General features: G+C 59.6%; 1 protein-coding gene across 3 annotated transcripts; it reads left to right on the top strand.

Annotated features, from left to right (window-relative positions):
• Window positions 1–3,994: 3,994 nt before the first annotated feature.
• AMN (amnion associated transmembrane protein) lies at window positions 3,995–13,914 on the top strand. Of its 3 annotated transcripts, XM_082838179.1 has the most exons (12): window positions 3,995–4,062; window positions 4,873–4,991; window positions 5,096–5,140; window positions 11,289–11,376; window positions 11,508–11,725; window positions 11,900–12,037; window positions 12,230–12,338; window positions 12,461–12,543; window positions 12,744–12,921; window positions 13,010–13,199; window positions 13,289–13,382; window positions 13,453–13,914. In XM_082838179.1, exons 1-12 carry the CDS (start codon window positions 4,020–4,022, stop codon window positions 13,537–13,539), a joined length of 1,392 nt encoding a protein of 463 aa, XP_082694305.1. In that variant the 5' UTR covers window positions 3,995–4,019; the 3' UTR covers window positions 13,540–13,914. The 3 variants fall into 3 exon arrangements, with proteins under 3 accessions (XP_082694305.1, XP_082694306.1, XP_082694307.1); XM_082838180.1 differs by lacking the exon at window positions 13,010–13,199; XM_082838181.1 differs by lacking the exon at window positions 4,873–4,991 and having other exon boundaries at window positions 4,005–4,062.
• Window positions 13,915–14,565: the final 651 nt, after the last annotated feature.

The raw sequence follows: 14,565 nt of genomic DNA, 5'->3' as shown, positions 1-14,565 counted from the left end.
GGGCTGAGCATCTCCTGGTGCCCTGTGAGGCGGGCACTGCCACCCGGCTTTGCAGGTGAGGGTTGCAGGTGAGGGACGAACCAGGTTAAGTGAATCGTGTGGCCTTGCCCTGCATCCACACCCGGGACAGCCTGCATCCGAGCCTGGCGCCCCACTGCTGGACAACAGAGCTGCCCCACCTGTGCTCCCCTGGCGGACAGGTGGCCAGCTCAGCCCCTTCCAAGCCAGCCGGAGACCCCCGTTCACACCCCCCTCATGTACATCAGACCCAGCCCCCAGCACTGCCCTGGCCTCACCTCCTGCTGTGCTCTTCTCGCCTTCCTTGGAGCCTCAGGGCCTTTGCACCAGCTGCTTGCGCCCAGGTCTCAGCTGGCATGTCCCCTCCTCACAGAGGCCTGCCCTGGCCACCTTGCCTGAGGGCTCCTGCACAGCCTCACACACACTGCGGCCCTCCCCGGTTGATCTGTGCTTCCTCAGAGCACTGACCAGTCCATCATCCGTCTCCCCGTCCAGTGGCAAACCCAGGAGGCTGCACTCCCAGCCCCGCTGCAGGACTGGTGCCAAGCGTGTGGATGAACAAAAGGCCCAAAGAGAAATCCGGAGGCTGCAAGGAGGCCACAGGCCCGAGGGCGGGGAGTTTTCCAGGGGTCAGAGCCCCTGAGCTGGTAGGTTGTGGGGCGGCAGGGCCTGGGGGGTGACCGGCCAGCCATCCCTTCCCCTCACGAATATTTCTGGAGCATCTCCTGTGTTGCAGGTAGCACATGAGGACGGTGAGCAGAGCCCTGTGGGCCCCACGGGGCACGTGGTGGCAGATGCTGACAGTGGGGTGTTTGTGGCCAAGGTGGCCTCTCTGGGGAGGTGACCATGTGCAGAGACCTGAGTAAAGGGAAGCCCTTCTGAGGGGGGCTGCCCTCTATCCTCCCCCCACCCCCACCTCTCCTCCTGGTGTCCAGGAACAAAACCGTGTGTACTGGAGCTTCAGTTCCTCCAGAGCGACATTGAGGCCCAGAGAGGTATAGGAACCTGCCCAAGGTCACACAGCCAGTCAGTGACAAAAGTGCGGGAGAAGGAGCTGGGGAATTGGCCTGGGGGGGGCATGGCTCTGTCCTCACAGACTTGTGAGGATGGGGGGGGTCTGACTAGGGACCATGGCTGCAGGCAGGGTGGGGACCACCCGCACCCCCAGGGCAGCAGGACTCACTCACACTGACCTCAACCAAGGGAAGGCTGCAATGGCCAATCGGAGCACAGCAACTCCGGCCCACAGGGTTGGTGCTCAGTTGGAAACAGGAACCTCACTGAGACTCTGCACAGTGACCTAGTTGGGGAGGTAGCAGGTCCAGGTCTCCCAGAAGAAGGCTGACCACAGAGGGCAGTCAAGTCAAGACAGAGCCAGACAGACAGACACAGAGACTGAGAGACCAGACAGCCCAAGCCCCTGGATCCAACCTTGCCTAAAGCAGCTGCTGCGTGGATTTCCTAGTTACTGGAAGACATTCTCTTTGAGACTTGCATTTTCTCCTACTTCCCACTGGGGTCCTGACCAGTTGGAAAGAGTGTGCACATATATGTACTGCGTGTCCGGGCACCTGTGCGTGCGGTTGCAGGCCTTCTGTGAATGCAGGTTAGGGTTAGGGTTAGGACTGCATCTCAGTCCAGCCATTCCTTACCTCATGTCTTTGCTTCTGAGTCATTCCAGGGACCCTTTGGCAGCTCTGGGCCACGGCTGGTGCCTGCCTCCTGCCTCGGTGTGGATGCCTCTTTGGGCCACCCTCTGATAGCTGGACCCACCTCCAGCCTCTGCTCAAGGATACCCCTTTCAGCAATGGACGCCGATACCCCACAGCCGACAAGCCCCGGCTCCTCCTGTTCTGCCACTTTCAACCCAACCTGTAGCTGCAGCTGTGACCTCATCCTTCCAGTCTCAGCTTTAACACCACCTCTTCCAGGAAGCCTTCCTTGACTGCTGTGGAGGATGGAGCTTCCTGTCAGCCCTACCGGTGGCCAAAGCCAAATTCAGGACCACGCAGACCCACCTTCCCCATCCCAGGCTGGGCTGGGAGCCAACCCCTCCACACACATCTGGCACCGCTGAGCTACGGAGAGCAGGTGCCCCGATCCCACCCAGGAGAAAGGGTGGGACAAGCTGGTGTGCTCACTCCCTCCTTCCTAGTCAGAGAAGTCTCTGTCCCTACCCACGGCATAAAGTGCTTTGAGTGCTCCCAGCGATGGGCCCCTTGGATTTCCTCCTTGGATGAAATATCTTGTGTTGGGGAGAAGCAAAGACCCAGTCAGAGAGAAGAGTGCTCATGACAGGAGGTGTGCAGGTGAGAGGTAGGTGGGGGTGCAGGAGAGGGCAGGTGAGCTGGAGGGAGGGAAGAAGGTGCTGAGTAGTTCCCCTTCACCCACAGCCCTCCATCTATACATCCACCTCCATCATCTACCCCTCCATCCATCCTTCTGTATTTACTCATCAACCCAAGGCATCCTGAACCCAATGGCCCACCCACCATTCCTCTCCCTTCCAGCAACCGTAACTGACAAGGCATCATCTGTTGGTCTCCCACCATCCACCAATCACCCCAGTCATCTCACCATTCACAGCCCATCCCCTAAGAATCAGTTCACCATCACCCCACCACCCATAACCATCCAGGTTACCAAGCCCAATCTATCTGACCTCCCACTCACTCTGTACGTCCCATCCCTAATCCATCCTCCACCCACTCACCACCATCCATCCCTATGTGCCTCATACAGAGAGCCAAGCACCCACCTCGCCAGTTAAACACCGCCATCTACCCCCGACTCATCCCTCCAGCATCCCCCGTCCTCCATTCACCCATCCTGTACTCATTCAGTCTATCCACCTGTCCATCCACCCATCCATTTATATCCAGTCATCATCTCTACTCTCATCCATCCGTCCACCACCCCTCTACCGACCATCCATTCACAATTCATCTGAATCCCATTTGCCGTTCATTTATCCACCATTAATCCGTTCATCCACCATTCAGCTCATTTACCACCCATTTCCAGCCATTCCATCCAAAATCCACAACCTTTTTTCACCCACCATCCATCTCAACAAGCCATACACCCATAGACCATTTAACATCCACAATTTATCTTTCACCCACCAACCATCCATTTATCCAGTCTCCATTCCATCTTCCACCCTTTACACTATTCTTCTTCATCCAACTACCATCTACCATCCATTGCCCATCTTTCCACAATCTACTCTCCTCTATCCATCAATCCACCATCTGTGATCATCCATCCATTTATCCATCCACCACCCACTAACAACTATCTACATTTACCTGCCATCCATCATCTGTCTACTCACCATCAACCATCGATCCTCTATCCATCCACCATCCGTTATCTCGCCATCCATGCATCCATCTACCATCCAACACGCGTCGATCACGCACTACTCATTTTCCATCCACTGTCACTCATTTACTGTCCATTTGTTTATTCACTCACCACTTCCCATCCATCCAATCCTCATCCATCCACGAACCAGCACAGATACGCTCCACCACTCACCATGCACCCACTGTCACCCGCTCACCATTCCTCCATACGCGAGACGCCAGGCACCATCTACCTGCCACCATCCACAGGCCATCCAGCCCAGGAGGCAGGAGGGCCTGCTTCGGAGAGTGGACACCCAGCCCCACTAGGTGGGCAGACTGGGTGCAGCTCCAGCTGCATCTGGGGCAGAGGGGGTGTGGGAGCAGAGGTTGTTTACCCGCCGCCCCCAACACACCCGTTATTTTGGGCAAGTCGGTCCGACAAGCGCCCAAGGTCCTCAGGTCCTGTAGGGCTGAATGTGTGGGAGGGAGGGGGGCGGGGCCGGCGCCTCCGAGGGGCCTAAGGGTCGCTGCAGGCGGGTCTGGAGGTAAATGTGTAACCTTCCCCGGCCGCCCCCGCCCCTCCCCGCCCGGTCACGTGGGCCCCGCGGGGCAAAGTCTCCGGGTCCGAGACGCGGAAGCCCGGGCGAGATGGGCGCGCCGGGCCGGGTCCTGCTGTGGCTGCAGCTCTGCGGTAAGGGGTGGGTGGAGGGGGGGGACGCGACACACTTGGAGGCCAAGGGCCCCCGAGGGGCGGGCGGCGAGAGCTTGAGGGGCTGCGAAACCCGGCCGGGCCTCCAGATCCCTCCGCGCTCAGCGCCCGCCGGGCGGTGCGGGAGGCGAGGAGCCCGGGCCAGACCTACGCCCGGACCGCGCCTGCCCTCGGGCGCTTGTCCGCCTTCGACTTGGGCACCGCCCCGGTCCCCTCCCGAAGCTCCGCCGCCGGCCTACGTCCTCCCGGCCCCGAGGGCGCCGCGGACCCTCCCCGTCGCGCCCAGGCCGGCGCGTGTCCTCGGGGCCGGCCCCCAACCCCCGGGAACTTTAGAAACTGCAGCCCCGTCCCTGTTCCCCTCTCTTAAGCCCCTCGCGGCCCCCTCAGGACGCAGCTCCAGTTCAGAGCCCGTCTGGACGGGTCTTGCGCCCCCCCCCCCCAGCCCCTTCTACATGGCAGAGGCCTCTGCTGCCCCATTCGCCTCCGTCCCTTGGTCGTCGCCATCCTTGCCTGGCCCGGTCCTTGGCTCCAGCGCGGGGCGAACTGGGGGCGGGCTAGGAGGCGATCTTGGCGGGCGTCCCGGAGGAGGGCACGTTTGAGCGGGCTCTGCAGATCCCGTAGGAGTTCGTCAGGGAGCGTTGTGGCCAGGCTCCTGCAGTGTCTGGTCCGACGCCGGGAGCGGGAGTGGCGAGGGCCTGTCTGGGCGAGGTCGTCCTCCCTGGGCCACTGGGGCGTCTGGGCGCGAACCCCGGATGCCGCGGGCCCGGGAGCACTCAGTCGACCCCTCCCCAGCGCTGACGCGGGCTGCCTACAAACTCTGGGTCCCCAACACCGACTTCGACGCCGCCGCCAACTGGAGCCAGAACCGGACCCCGTGCGCGGGCGCCGCCGTCGAGTTCCCCGCGGACAAGGTGCCTGGCCCCCACTGCTGGGGCCGGGGTGGGGACCAGCGTGGTCCGGGCCCGCTGGGAGCCCAAGGGTGGGGTGTGCTCGCTGATGCCGCTTCTGCCTGCAGATGGTGTCAGTCCTGGTGCGAGAAAGTCACAGCATCTCGGACATGGTGAGTCCGGGTGGCAAATGGGGCCCATGTCGGTGGGGGGTTGGTGGGTCCCGCCGGGGTCAATTCCATGCCCCTTTCTTGCCTCCTGACCGGCCTGCACTCGCGTGGGGGACCCCGCAGTCCACTGACCGTCAGCCTCTGGAGGGGCTTCGGGAAGGTCCGGGACCCACATGGGAGCGGGGGACGCCGGTCCTACAATCTCAGCCAGGCTATGCCCCAGCCTTGTTGGGGGGTGTGGAGGGCGCCTCTTATCCCCACTGCCCTCTGCCTCTGGCCCCTGCCCTCCTGTAGTCTGTCTTCTCCAAGGTTTGCTCTGGGAAAGCCCCCGCTCCCCGCCCCACCAAAGCCTTTCCCTGTCCTGGTGCCTCAAACTCCACCAGCAGAATTCGAGGGGACCTTTTTCTCAAACTGCTTCACAGTGTGAGTTCCAGGGTGGGGGTCCCCTCACCCGGAGGCCGCCGGACTCTGTGGGTGAATAGGGGCAGTCCGGGGGCCCAGACCTGGGACTCAATCTCTTGCCCAGATGCAGGATCTGGTGACCCCTCATTTCCACTTGGAGGCAGCTCGGTTAGTTGATGGTTTTCAAAAGCGGCATTAATTCTGGGAGCCTGGCGCCAAGTGGGGCAGGGCTGTGGGCTCAGTGGAGCCCCGCCCTCACCTGCAGCCTGGGAAGGGGGCAGAGGACAGGATATCCCCGTCCCCGCAGATCCGGGGTCGGGATGTCTTTCCCACATTTGTCCAACGCAAAGACTAAGGTGCGGAGGGAGCAGTGATGAGGAGGAGGTGACAGCAGAGCCGGGGAGGTAGGGACGCAGCAGCTGCACCGAGGGGACCCGCCTCCGCAGTCCTGGTAACCATGGCAACCAGGCAGCGGCGTGGAGCGAGCCGGAACCCGCGGGCAGAGGACTGAGCTGCGGGGGAGGGTGCCGGGACCTGGGGGCTCCTCCTGGCTGACTTCGTTACTTTGATGGTCTCCTTTGGAAGAGCTTGGGGATCCTAAAAGACACAACATTCGTTCATTCATTGTTCACTCGTTTATCGGGTCCCTCCATCTGCCCCTTCCTTCCCACGCCCCGCCGCCCAAACGCGAGCCCTCCCCCCGGCCAGAGGCTTCCGCGCGCCTGTACCCCTGCGCACGGCCCCGTGGGCCTCTCCCCCACCTCCCCTGCCTCTCCTCCGCTCCGCGGGGTCAGCTCCCGGAGGACCCGGGTGGGAAATGACCAGGGGCCCAGGGACAGGGGGCCGAACGGACCCAGCGCTGCCTGAGGCCCCTCCCACCCCCTCTGCACGCGGGTCCCCCGCGTTGTCGGCTGCTGAGATGTCGCCCTAGTAACAGGCACAACGACTGTCAGTGATTTCATTTGCATTTCTCTCGGTTTGGAACTTCTCTCCCTGGGATTTTTCTCTTCCTGAACCCTTCTCCCCTCCCATTTCTACCCTTAGCCCAGGTTTCTTGTTTTGGGGGAAATCTCCTATATTCTACCCATTAATGATTGTTGAGATACTGCAAGTGTCTTCTCACTGTGGACTTTGCCTGCGTTTCCCTTTGCTGATCAGAAACCCCCATTATTAATCTATCGAATGCAAAATCTGTTGCCTTATAACTGTGTTTTTGGTGTTTTGTTTAAGCATCTTTTTCCTGCTTCTCAGTCACAACCATAATCAACTATATATTCTGTCTATTAAGTCAGAGCTTTGCCATCAGGGGCGCGTGGCTGAGTGAGGCACTAGCTAGGGAACCAGGCGTATTTTTTCCTCCTTGGAATGAGCCCAGTTTCCAATGAATGTCCTCCTCCAAACCAGCAGCCTTGCCCCTGGCTTTGTGGCTCTGCGGTCACCGTTCGTCAGCTGCCCAGTGAGGGCTGCCTCTTAGCTTTCCCTGCAGTTCCTTTGATCTTTTTGCCCGTTCTCCTGCCGGCACCGCACTGTCCCCGCTCTGAGGCTCTGCGAGTTGTCTTAATATCCCACTGGATAACTTGCCTTCTTCACCCCCGTTACGAGGTTGACTAGTTCTTTGTGGATCTGATTGTTGCAGAGAGATTATAGTGTAGGTTTATCAGGTAACAACAGCACCACCACCAAAACCCTGGAATTGGATTGGGAATGAATGATACCTTTATACAAGCAAGTCATCCATTCAAGAGCGTGGATTTTCTCTCCAGATATTTCAGATCGTTGGTCATAAAACTCTTTACTAGAGTCTTAAAACGGTCCACGTGAGGTTTTGTGTAGTATTGGTTAATTTATAAATACTTTATAGTTTGGTTTCTATTGTGAATCGTGCCCTATTTTTAAGAATTATATTTTCTATTTGGTTATCTTTGTAAACAACGACTGTTGTTCCTCTTCTCCTCCAGTCCTAACTCCTTTTCTTTAATATACATATAAATTTACGTATTTATGTATTTATTTTTGGCTGAGTGTGGTCTTCGTTCCTGCGCACGGGCTTTCTCTAGTTGCGGCGAGGGGGGGCTACTCTTCTTCGTAGCAATTGGAAAACATTCCAGATAGGTTTCTGTTTACAGAAAATACATTTGAACAATGCCAGAAACACTTAAGGCTAAGCAGTATTAGACCTTCTCCTCCATCTTTATAGCAATAATCAGAGTATGTTTTTTGTCACAAAGACAGAAGACTAATTTTGGAAAGGAAGAAACAATATGATGTACAGTCCTTTCTGTCAGAAGACAAGTATGTTTAAAAATAAAGCCTCATCAGTGGTTCTGAATAAGAAACGTACAATGCTGCCAAGCAGTCCCAAACTCACATTTGAGATAAACTGTGGGGTTTAAATGAATGTTTGTAGGGTTTTGTACATAAACTTTATTTAATTGTGGAAATTCTAATCTATTTCTAGTTTGCTAGAAGCTTTAAAAAAATCATAAATATGTTGTTGAACTTTTCAGTTTTTTTTTTTCCTACATCCCTTGAGATGTAATTTCCCCCTGCCTCCTTTAGCCTGTTAGTGAGCTTTTCTGAGGTTGAACCGTCCTGGTAAGACTGATGTCCTCCTGGTACCTTCCTTCAGGTGCAGGTCAAAGTGCGCCGCTTCTTCAAGACACTTGACTTCTGTCATACTGATTTTGCTGGCACAAGACTCTCCACTACCATCTGCTGGGACACCATCGTACATACTGCAGGGAAGTCGTGATGGGAGCATTCCCTATCCTTTCCTTCCTTCATTCTTGGGACACGAACCCTATGATCATCATGTATTTTTAAAATACATTATTGGATCCAGTCAGCTAATATTTTATTTAGGATCTTTGCATTTGTGTTTATAACTCAACTGAGCCTATAATCTTTCTTCCTTTGTATTGTCCTTCATTTGGCTTTGGAATCGCACTTACACTGGCCCCAGAAAATGGGCTGGCAATTTTCACTCTTTTTCTGTTTTCCAGAACAACTTCCTGTAAGAAGAAGTTAAATTTTCCTTGAGGGTTTAGTATACCTCACCTATAAAAAACACTTGCTCTGGGAATTTAGGGACCAGGAGGTCTCTGACTAACATTTAAAACTCTTTGGACTACCCTGGTGGCACAGTGGTTAAGAATCCGCCTGCCAGTGTAGGGGACACGGGTTCGAGCTCTGGTCTGGGAAGATCCCACATGCCGTGGAGCAACTAAGCCCGTGCACCACAACTACTGAGCCTGCGCTCTAGAGCCCGCGAGCCACAACTACTGAGCCTGCGTGCCACAACTACTGAAGCCCGCGCGCCTAGAGCCCGTGCTCTGCAACGAGAAGCCACTGCGATGAGAAGCCCGTGCACCGCAACAAAGAGTAGCCCCAGCTTCGCAACTAGAGAAAGCCCGCTGCACAGCAACAAAGACCCAGTGCAGCAAAAAATAAATAAATAAATAAAATTTGGAAACAAAAACAAAAAAACTCTTTAGGGGCTTCCCTGGCAGTCCAGTGGGGTTAAGACTCCATGCTTCCGCAGCAGGGGGCGCGGGTTCTCAGGTTCGTGGGTTCATCCCTGGTCAGGGAACAAAGATCCCGTATGCCACACGGTGTTGCCAAACAAACAAACCTTTAATGCTTACTTGTCTATTTAAATTCTCTATTGCTTCTTTTTTTAAAAAATATTTTTCTTTATTGTTTTGGCTGCGTTGGGTCCTAGTTGCGGCACACGGGCTCCTCGTTGCAGCATGTGGGCTTCTCTCTAGTTGTGGCGTGAGGGTTTTCTCTTTCTTGTTGAGGCACGCGAACTCAATAGTTGTGGCTCACGGGCTTAGCTGCTCTGCGGCATATGGGATCTTAGTTCCCCGACCAGGGATCGAACCCACATCCCCTGCATTGGACAGCGGATTCTTTACCACTGGACCACCAGGGAAGTCCCTCTATTGCTTCTTGCATCAATTTTAATATTTAAAAATTTTCTAGAAATTGGTATATTTCATCCAGGTTTTCAAGTTTGGCAGTCCTGATTTCTTAATCTTTTCAATACCTGTATCTTCCCTCAAACGAGTAAGTTCTTTACTGTATGTCCGTGCCCTTGTGGTCTCCCCGTCCCCCATCACATTTTAGTCGTAGATGTAAACATTTATTAAGAGACAACAGTAAGCTTCATCACAGTATTTCATCACCCGACTTCCCATATCTCTTCTAGGCTTCTGGATTTCTTTCCTTCTTACTTTCTCCTAGCATGTTTTCAGGGCAGGTCTTTGTGTGGCAATCATTCTGAAGTCTTTTAGGCTTAAAGGTATTTTTATTATCTTTTAATATACGTAACATACTAATCTGGAGTGCAGGGCTGGTTCCTGCCCACTGGTGGACAGGCCTGTGTCTAGGGGCGTGTCTAGAGGTGGCTGCAGACTCCGGAAGTCTCCCGGCAGCCTGTTCTGTCCTGTGCATGCATTGTTGTTGCTGAGAAACCCGATTCCTGGATTTTTTCCTTCCTGGGTGATCTGTCCTTCCCCTCTGCTGTTCTCTTCGTCTCTGATATGTTCTCTTCGTCTTTGATATTCATGAACATAGTGTTCTGTGATTTTCCTTCTGTGGCATTCAATGAGACCTTTCAATCCGAGGTCTCCCAGCTTTCTTCAAATATGGAAAATTCATCTTCATCGTTTTTCAGATGTTCCCCCCGCCCACCCTTGTATCTGAATGTTGGTGCTTCGGTTGGGCGGGCTCCCATCTCTCCTGGCTTCTCCCGCTCAGCGCGTTCCTGCTGTCTTTCCGCTATTACATTTATCATATAGTATGTACCTCTCCCGCTCTGGTTCTTTTGAAAACCGAGCTCTTGTTCATGCTTCACACTGCTAGTACCCGCCTCCCCCTCCTGAGGCGCATCGTGTCCGTCTGTCCATGGCTTGTCCCTGGCGCCTGCAGGTGGGTTTGCCTTGCTGTCACAGTGCTGCACCCTCAGCTGTGGAGGTAGTTGTGTGACCTTGAATCTCCCCGGTGTCAGCCTCTGGGTCAGGCCCAGTGCTTGGGGGACTGAAGAGCAGGCCCTACCCAGCAAGTTGGGATGCCAGGCGGGGCCCTGGGTGGATGTGCCGTGAGACGCTGAACCCCCGTGACCCCTGCACTGGGCAGCTCCCCTGGCCCAACCCTCACCTTCAACCCCAACCCTGGCGGGGGCAAGGACAAAAGATGGGGTCCTGGGGCTTGGAGCGGCGGGTGGAGGGGGCAGGGCCAGTCAGCCCTCCTCCTGGCCTTCCCCGCTGCCCTATTTCCTCTGACACCTGAGGCCTGGGCTTCTGTGCTGAAGGGGCTCCAAGGCCCCACTACCCTCCCCTCTGCCTCTGGCACCCGCCTCCCCAACTGTAGCCCCTCCCCTCCCTCACAGGCTCAGGGCTGACTCCAGAGTCCCCAGCTTGGCTTCCTGGAACCTACAGCCCTTGGACTGTAGTTTTTCAGGGACGACAGGGGAGGGCAATGGCCCTGACAAGAGCCACCCTGCCCCTGGGGCCTGCCACTCCCAGGTCTCAGGCCAGCTCCTTGCCCCTTGGCCTGCAGCCCTTCTCCCTGCGGCCTATCTGACCTTCAGGCAGGGCGAGGTGCCCCCAGGCCCTGACCTCGCCTGCTCACTCTGTGGGCTAGATTCTTCTCCCCAGGGACAGGGGGACCGGGGGTGGGCGCAGAGTGGGACCCTCTGATGCCCCAGTCCACCGCGCGGCGCCGCCTCAGCCTGCGCTTCCTACAGCTCTTGCCGCTGGACGGGGAATTCGTCCTGGCCTCAGGAGCTGGATTCAGCGCCCTGGACATCGGCTCGCACCTGGACTGTAGCACAGGTGAGGGGGCGGGCCAGGGGCAGGGCTTCGAGGGGGCGCGTTCGTGGGTGGGGCCTGGAGGGGACGGCGAGGAGCGTGGCCGGGTTGGAGGGCGCGTTCTGGGCGGAGCTCAGGGTCGCGCGCTCGCCCAGGCGGCCCCGCGCTCTTCCGCGACCCCGACCGCTTCTGCTGGCACGACCCGCGCCTGTGGCGCTCCGGAGACGCGGCGCACGGTCTCTTCTCCGTGGACGCCGAGCGCGTGCCCTGCAGCCACGACGACGTCATCTTCCCGTCCGACGCCTCCTTCCGGGTGGGTCTCGGCCCGGGCGCCGGCACGGTGCGCGTCCGCAGCGTCCGGGCTCTGGGCCAGGTGAGCCGGGCGCGCGGGACGGGGCGGGGCGGGGGCTGGGGTCTCAGCTCCGCGCCTTTGCCTCTCAGTGCCGCTCCCCGGAGCGCCTCCCACCCTGTTAGCCCGGTGGCTGCCGAGCATTCAGGTGCTGTCTCGTCCTCGGGCTGGCTCCGGTGGTCACCCGGCCACCTGCAGACGTTCACGCGCGACGAGGACCTGGCTGCTTTCCTGGCGTCCCGCGCGGGCCGCCTGCGCTTCCACGGGCCGGGCGCGCTGAGCTTGGGCCCCGAGGCCTGCGCGGACCAGTCGGGCTGCGTCTGCGGCCACGCCGAGGTGAGGGCGGCCCGCAGCGGGGTGGCTGGGGCACCGCACAGCTGGGCCCGGCTCTGCGCCGGAGGTCGGAACTGTGCCAGGGGCCGCCGCGCCCCGCCGTCTCTGGCCCGCTCGCCTCCCCGGGCGCGTGGCCCTCTCACTGCGGTCTGCTCCTCGCCGTCTCCGCGCTGACCGCCGCCCCTCCGCTTCCAGGTGCAGCCGTGGATCTGCGCAGCACTGCTCCAGCCCCTGGGTGGCCGCTGCCCCCAGGCTGCCTGCCGAGACCCCCTCCGGCCCGAAGGGCAGTGCTGCGACCTCTGCGGTGAGAGCCCCGCCCGGCCCTTGCTAGCTAGGACGGCTTGGCCACCCTGGCTCGCCCCCAGCCTCAGTTTCCCTGTCGGGCCCGGATCCGCGGTGCTGACCCTCACCTGCCTGCTTCTTCAGGAGCCATCGTATCGCTGACCCATGGCCCGGCCTTTGACCTGCAGCGGTACCGGACGCGGCTGCTGCACGCCTTCCTGGCTCTGGTAATGGGGCCGCACCCCGACCGGGGCCCCTGCCCTTCCGCAGCCCCGGTCTGGGACCACCCTCTCCGCAGGAATCCCCGGGCCCCACTCCGCCTCCTCACTGAGGCGCCCACTCTCCGCCTGTCCGTTTGTCCCTGCCCACAACGTTCCCGCAGGGCCGAGGGGCGGAGTTCCCGGACCAACTCTGTGCCCCTCTCCAGCCCCAGTATCAGGGGCTGCAAATGGCCGTGTCCAAGGTTCCGCGCCAGCCCCGGCTCCGCGAAGCCTCAGGCGCGAAGGCAGACACGGAGATCCAGGTGGTGCTGGTGGAGACCGGCCCCGAGACCGGCGGCGCGGGGCGCCTAGCCCGGGCCCTCCTGGCGGACATCGCTGAGCACGGTAACCGCGGGCGCCCCGTTCCCAGCCCCGCACCTCTGCCCCGCCCCGCCCTGCTCGGGGCCGACTGAGCCGGCGCCCTCCATTGCAGGCGAAGCCCTCGGGGTCCTATCGGCGACCGCTCGAGAGTCGGGCGCCCCCGTGGGGGGCGGCTCGGCGGCGGGGCTGAACGCGCCGGGGCCGCGCGCGGGGCTGGCGGGCGGCCTGGCGGCCGCGCTGCTCCTATTACTGCTGCCGTTGCTGGCGGGGGCGCTGCTGCTGCGCCGCGCGGGGAGGCTCAGGTACGCGGGGCGGGGCCTCGGGGCGGGGCCTCGGCGCCCGGGTACGCGGCGCTCAGGCACGCAGGGCTCACGCGCGTCCCTACCTCCAGGTGGAGGAGGCGCGACGAGGCGGACCCCGCGCCGGCTGGGGCGCCCGTGGGCTTCCACAACCCTGTGTTCTACGCGGCGGACCCGGCGGAGGCGGTGAGGGGACGCCCGGGGGCGGGGGTGTGGGAATTCCCGCGGCCGGATCCCTGACTCCGCTCTCCCGCAGCTCCCCGCCCCGCAGCTGGACGTCTGGAGCTCCAGCCGCAGCTACTTCGTTAATCCGCTCTTTGGCGAAGCCGAGGCCGAGGCCTGAGCGGCCGCGGAACCGGCCCCCGCCCCCGCGCCGGCGTCGCAGGCCCTGCGGGATACCCTCCGCTGGCCAAGGACAGGGTGTCCTTGCTCAATAAAGGGCTTTCCCGCACCTGCAGTCAGCCGTGGACACACTGCTTCCTGGGTTGCCGCCCCTCTGCCCCTGCCTGGTGGGATGGCGAGGGGTGGTCCTCAGAGCCTGTGCCGGCTGGCGCCTGGCCACCCGCCCAGGGCAGTCCTGGGTACTACCTGTAGGCTGGGGCGGTCCGAGGCTTCTGGCCTGCGAGGTTCCACCCAGAATTAGGAGGGGGCTGCCCCGGTTCTGGAGGAGCCCATGGAAGAAGCCCCTAAGGCTAGGGAGGGGACTGAAGCAGGAGGGGGCGGTGGGGAGAGGCAAATCCGAGTGAGGCACCAAGGAGGGTGGGTAAGTGGGCTGCCAGGTGCTTCCCTACCTCATGCCAAGCTGCTCGGACCCAGGGCCAGCCAGGTGGACCTGGACTTCCGGCAGACTGGGCTGCCCGGAGGAGCGGTCCTAGGGACACAGTAGATCTGTCCCCTCTGCTGGGGGCAGGGGCAGAGCCGCCCGCCACAGTGGTGGAGCGTGTCAGAGAGCTGGCAGGTGCGTCCTGCTGGGTGGGGGCTGTTTGGTGTCCATCACTGCAGGGCCAGGCCTCGCCCTCTCCTTTCTGAGGGCAGCTCTGACCCGGAGGGTGGGTGTCGGGACTGAGCCGCTCTAAGTAGGACACTCACTTGGTAGGTGCTTGATGGGGCAGCAGTGGGACGGTGAATCGTGTGTGTGTGTGTGTGTGTGTGTGTGTGTAAAGTTGTACTGACGGATGCCCAGCTTGAACTGTCAGGGACACTTCTGTGTAAGCAGCATCTGAAAACATCCCCCCCCCCCGCTCCCCCGCCCCCACCAAGGGTAACCACGTGCGAGCCTCTAACAGTGCATTTGCTTGTAAGTTTCCGCCAGTCGCGAAGCCGTGCTCTGTGGTCAGTATCCTGCCTGTGAAGCTCAGCCATGTTGTGG

The sequence above is a fragment of the Leucopleurus acutus genome (genome assembly GCF_964270905.1).
Source record: "Leucopleurus acutus genome assembly, chromosome: 1".
NCBI classification, from domain to species: domain Eukaryota; kingdom Metazoa; phylum Chordata; class Mammalia; order Artiodactyla; family Delphinidae; genus Leucopleurus; species Leucopleurus acutus.
Note: the sequence above shows the minus strand (reverse complement) of the source record. Positions and strands in the feature narration are given on the sequence as shown.

Bases quoted from the DNA above. Each gene is read 5' to 3' on its own strand.
- AMN (XM_082838179.1), top strand. From the start codon at position 4,020: ATGGGCGCGCCGGGCCGGGTCCTGCTGTGGCTGCAGCTCTGCG. The intron at 11,377-11,507 runs GTGAGGGGGCGG...GCGCTCGCCCAG, and splicing joins GCACCTGGACTGTAGCACAG to GCGGCCCCGCGCTCTTCCGC. The intron at 13,383-13,452 runs GTGAGGGGACGC...GCTCTCCCGCAG, and splicing joins CGGCGGACCCGGCGGAGGCG to CTCCCCGCCCCGCAGCTGGA.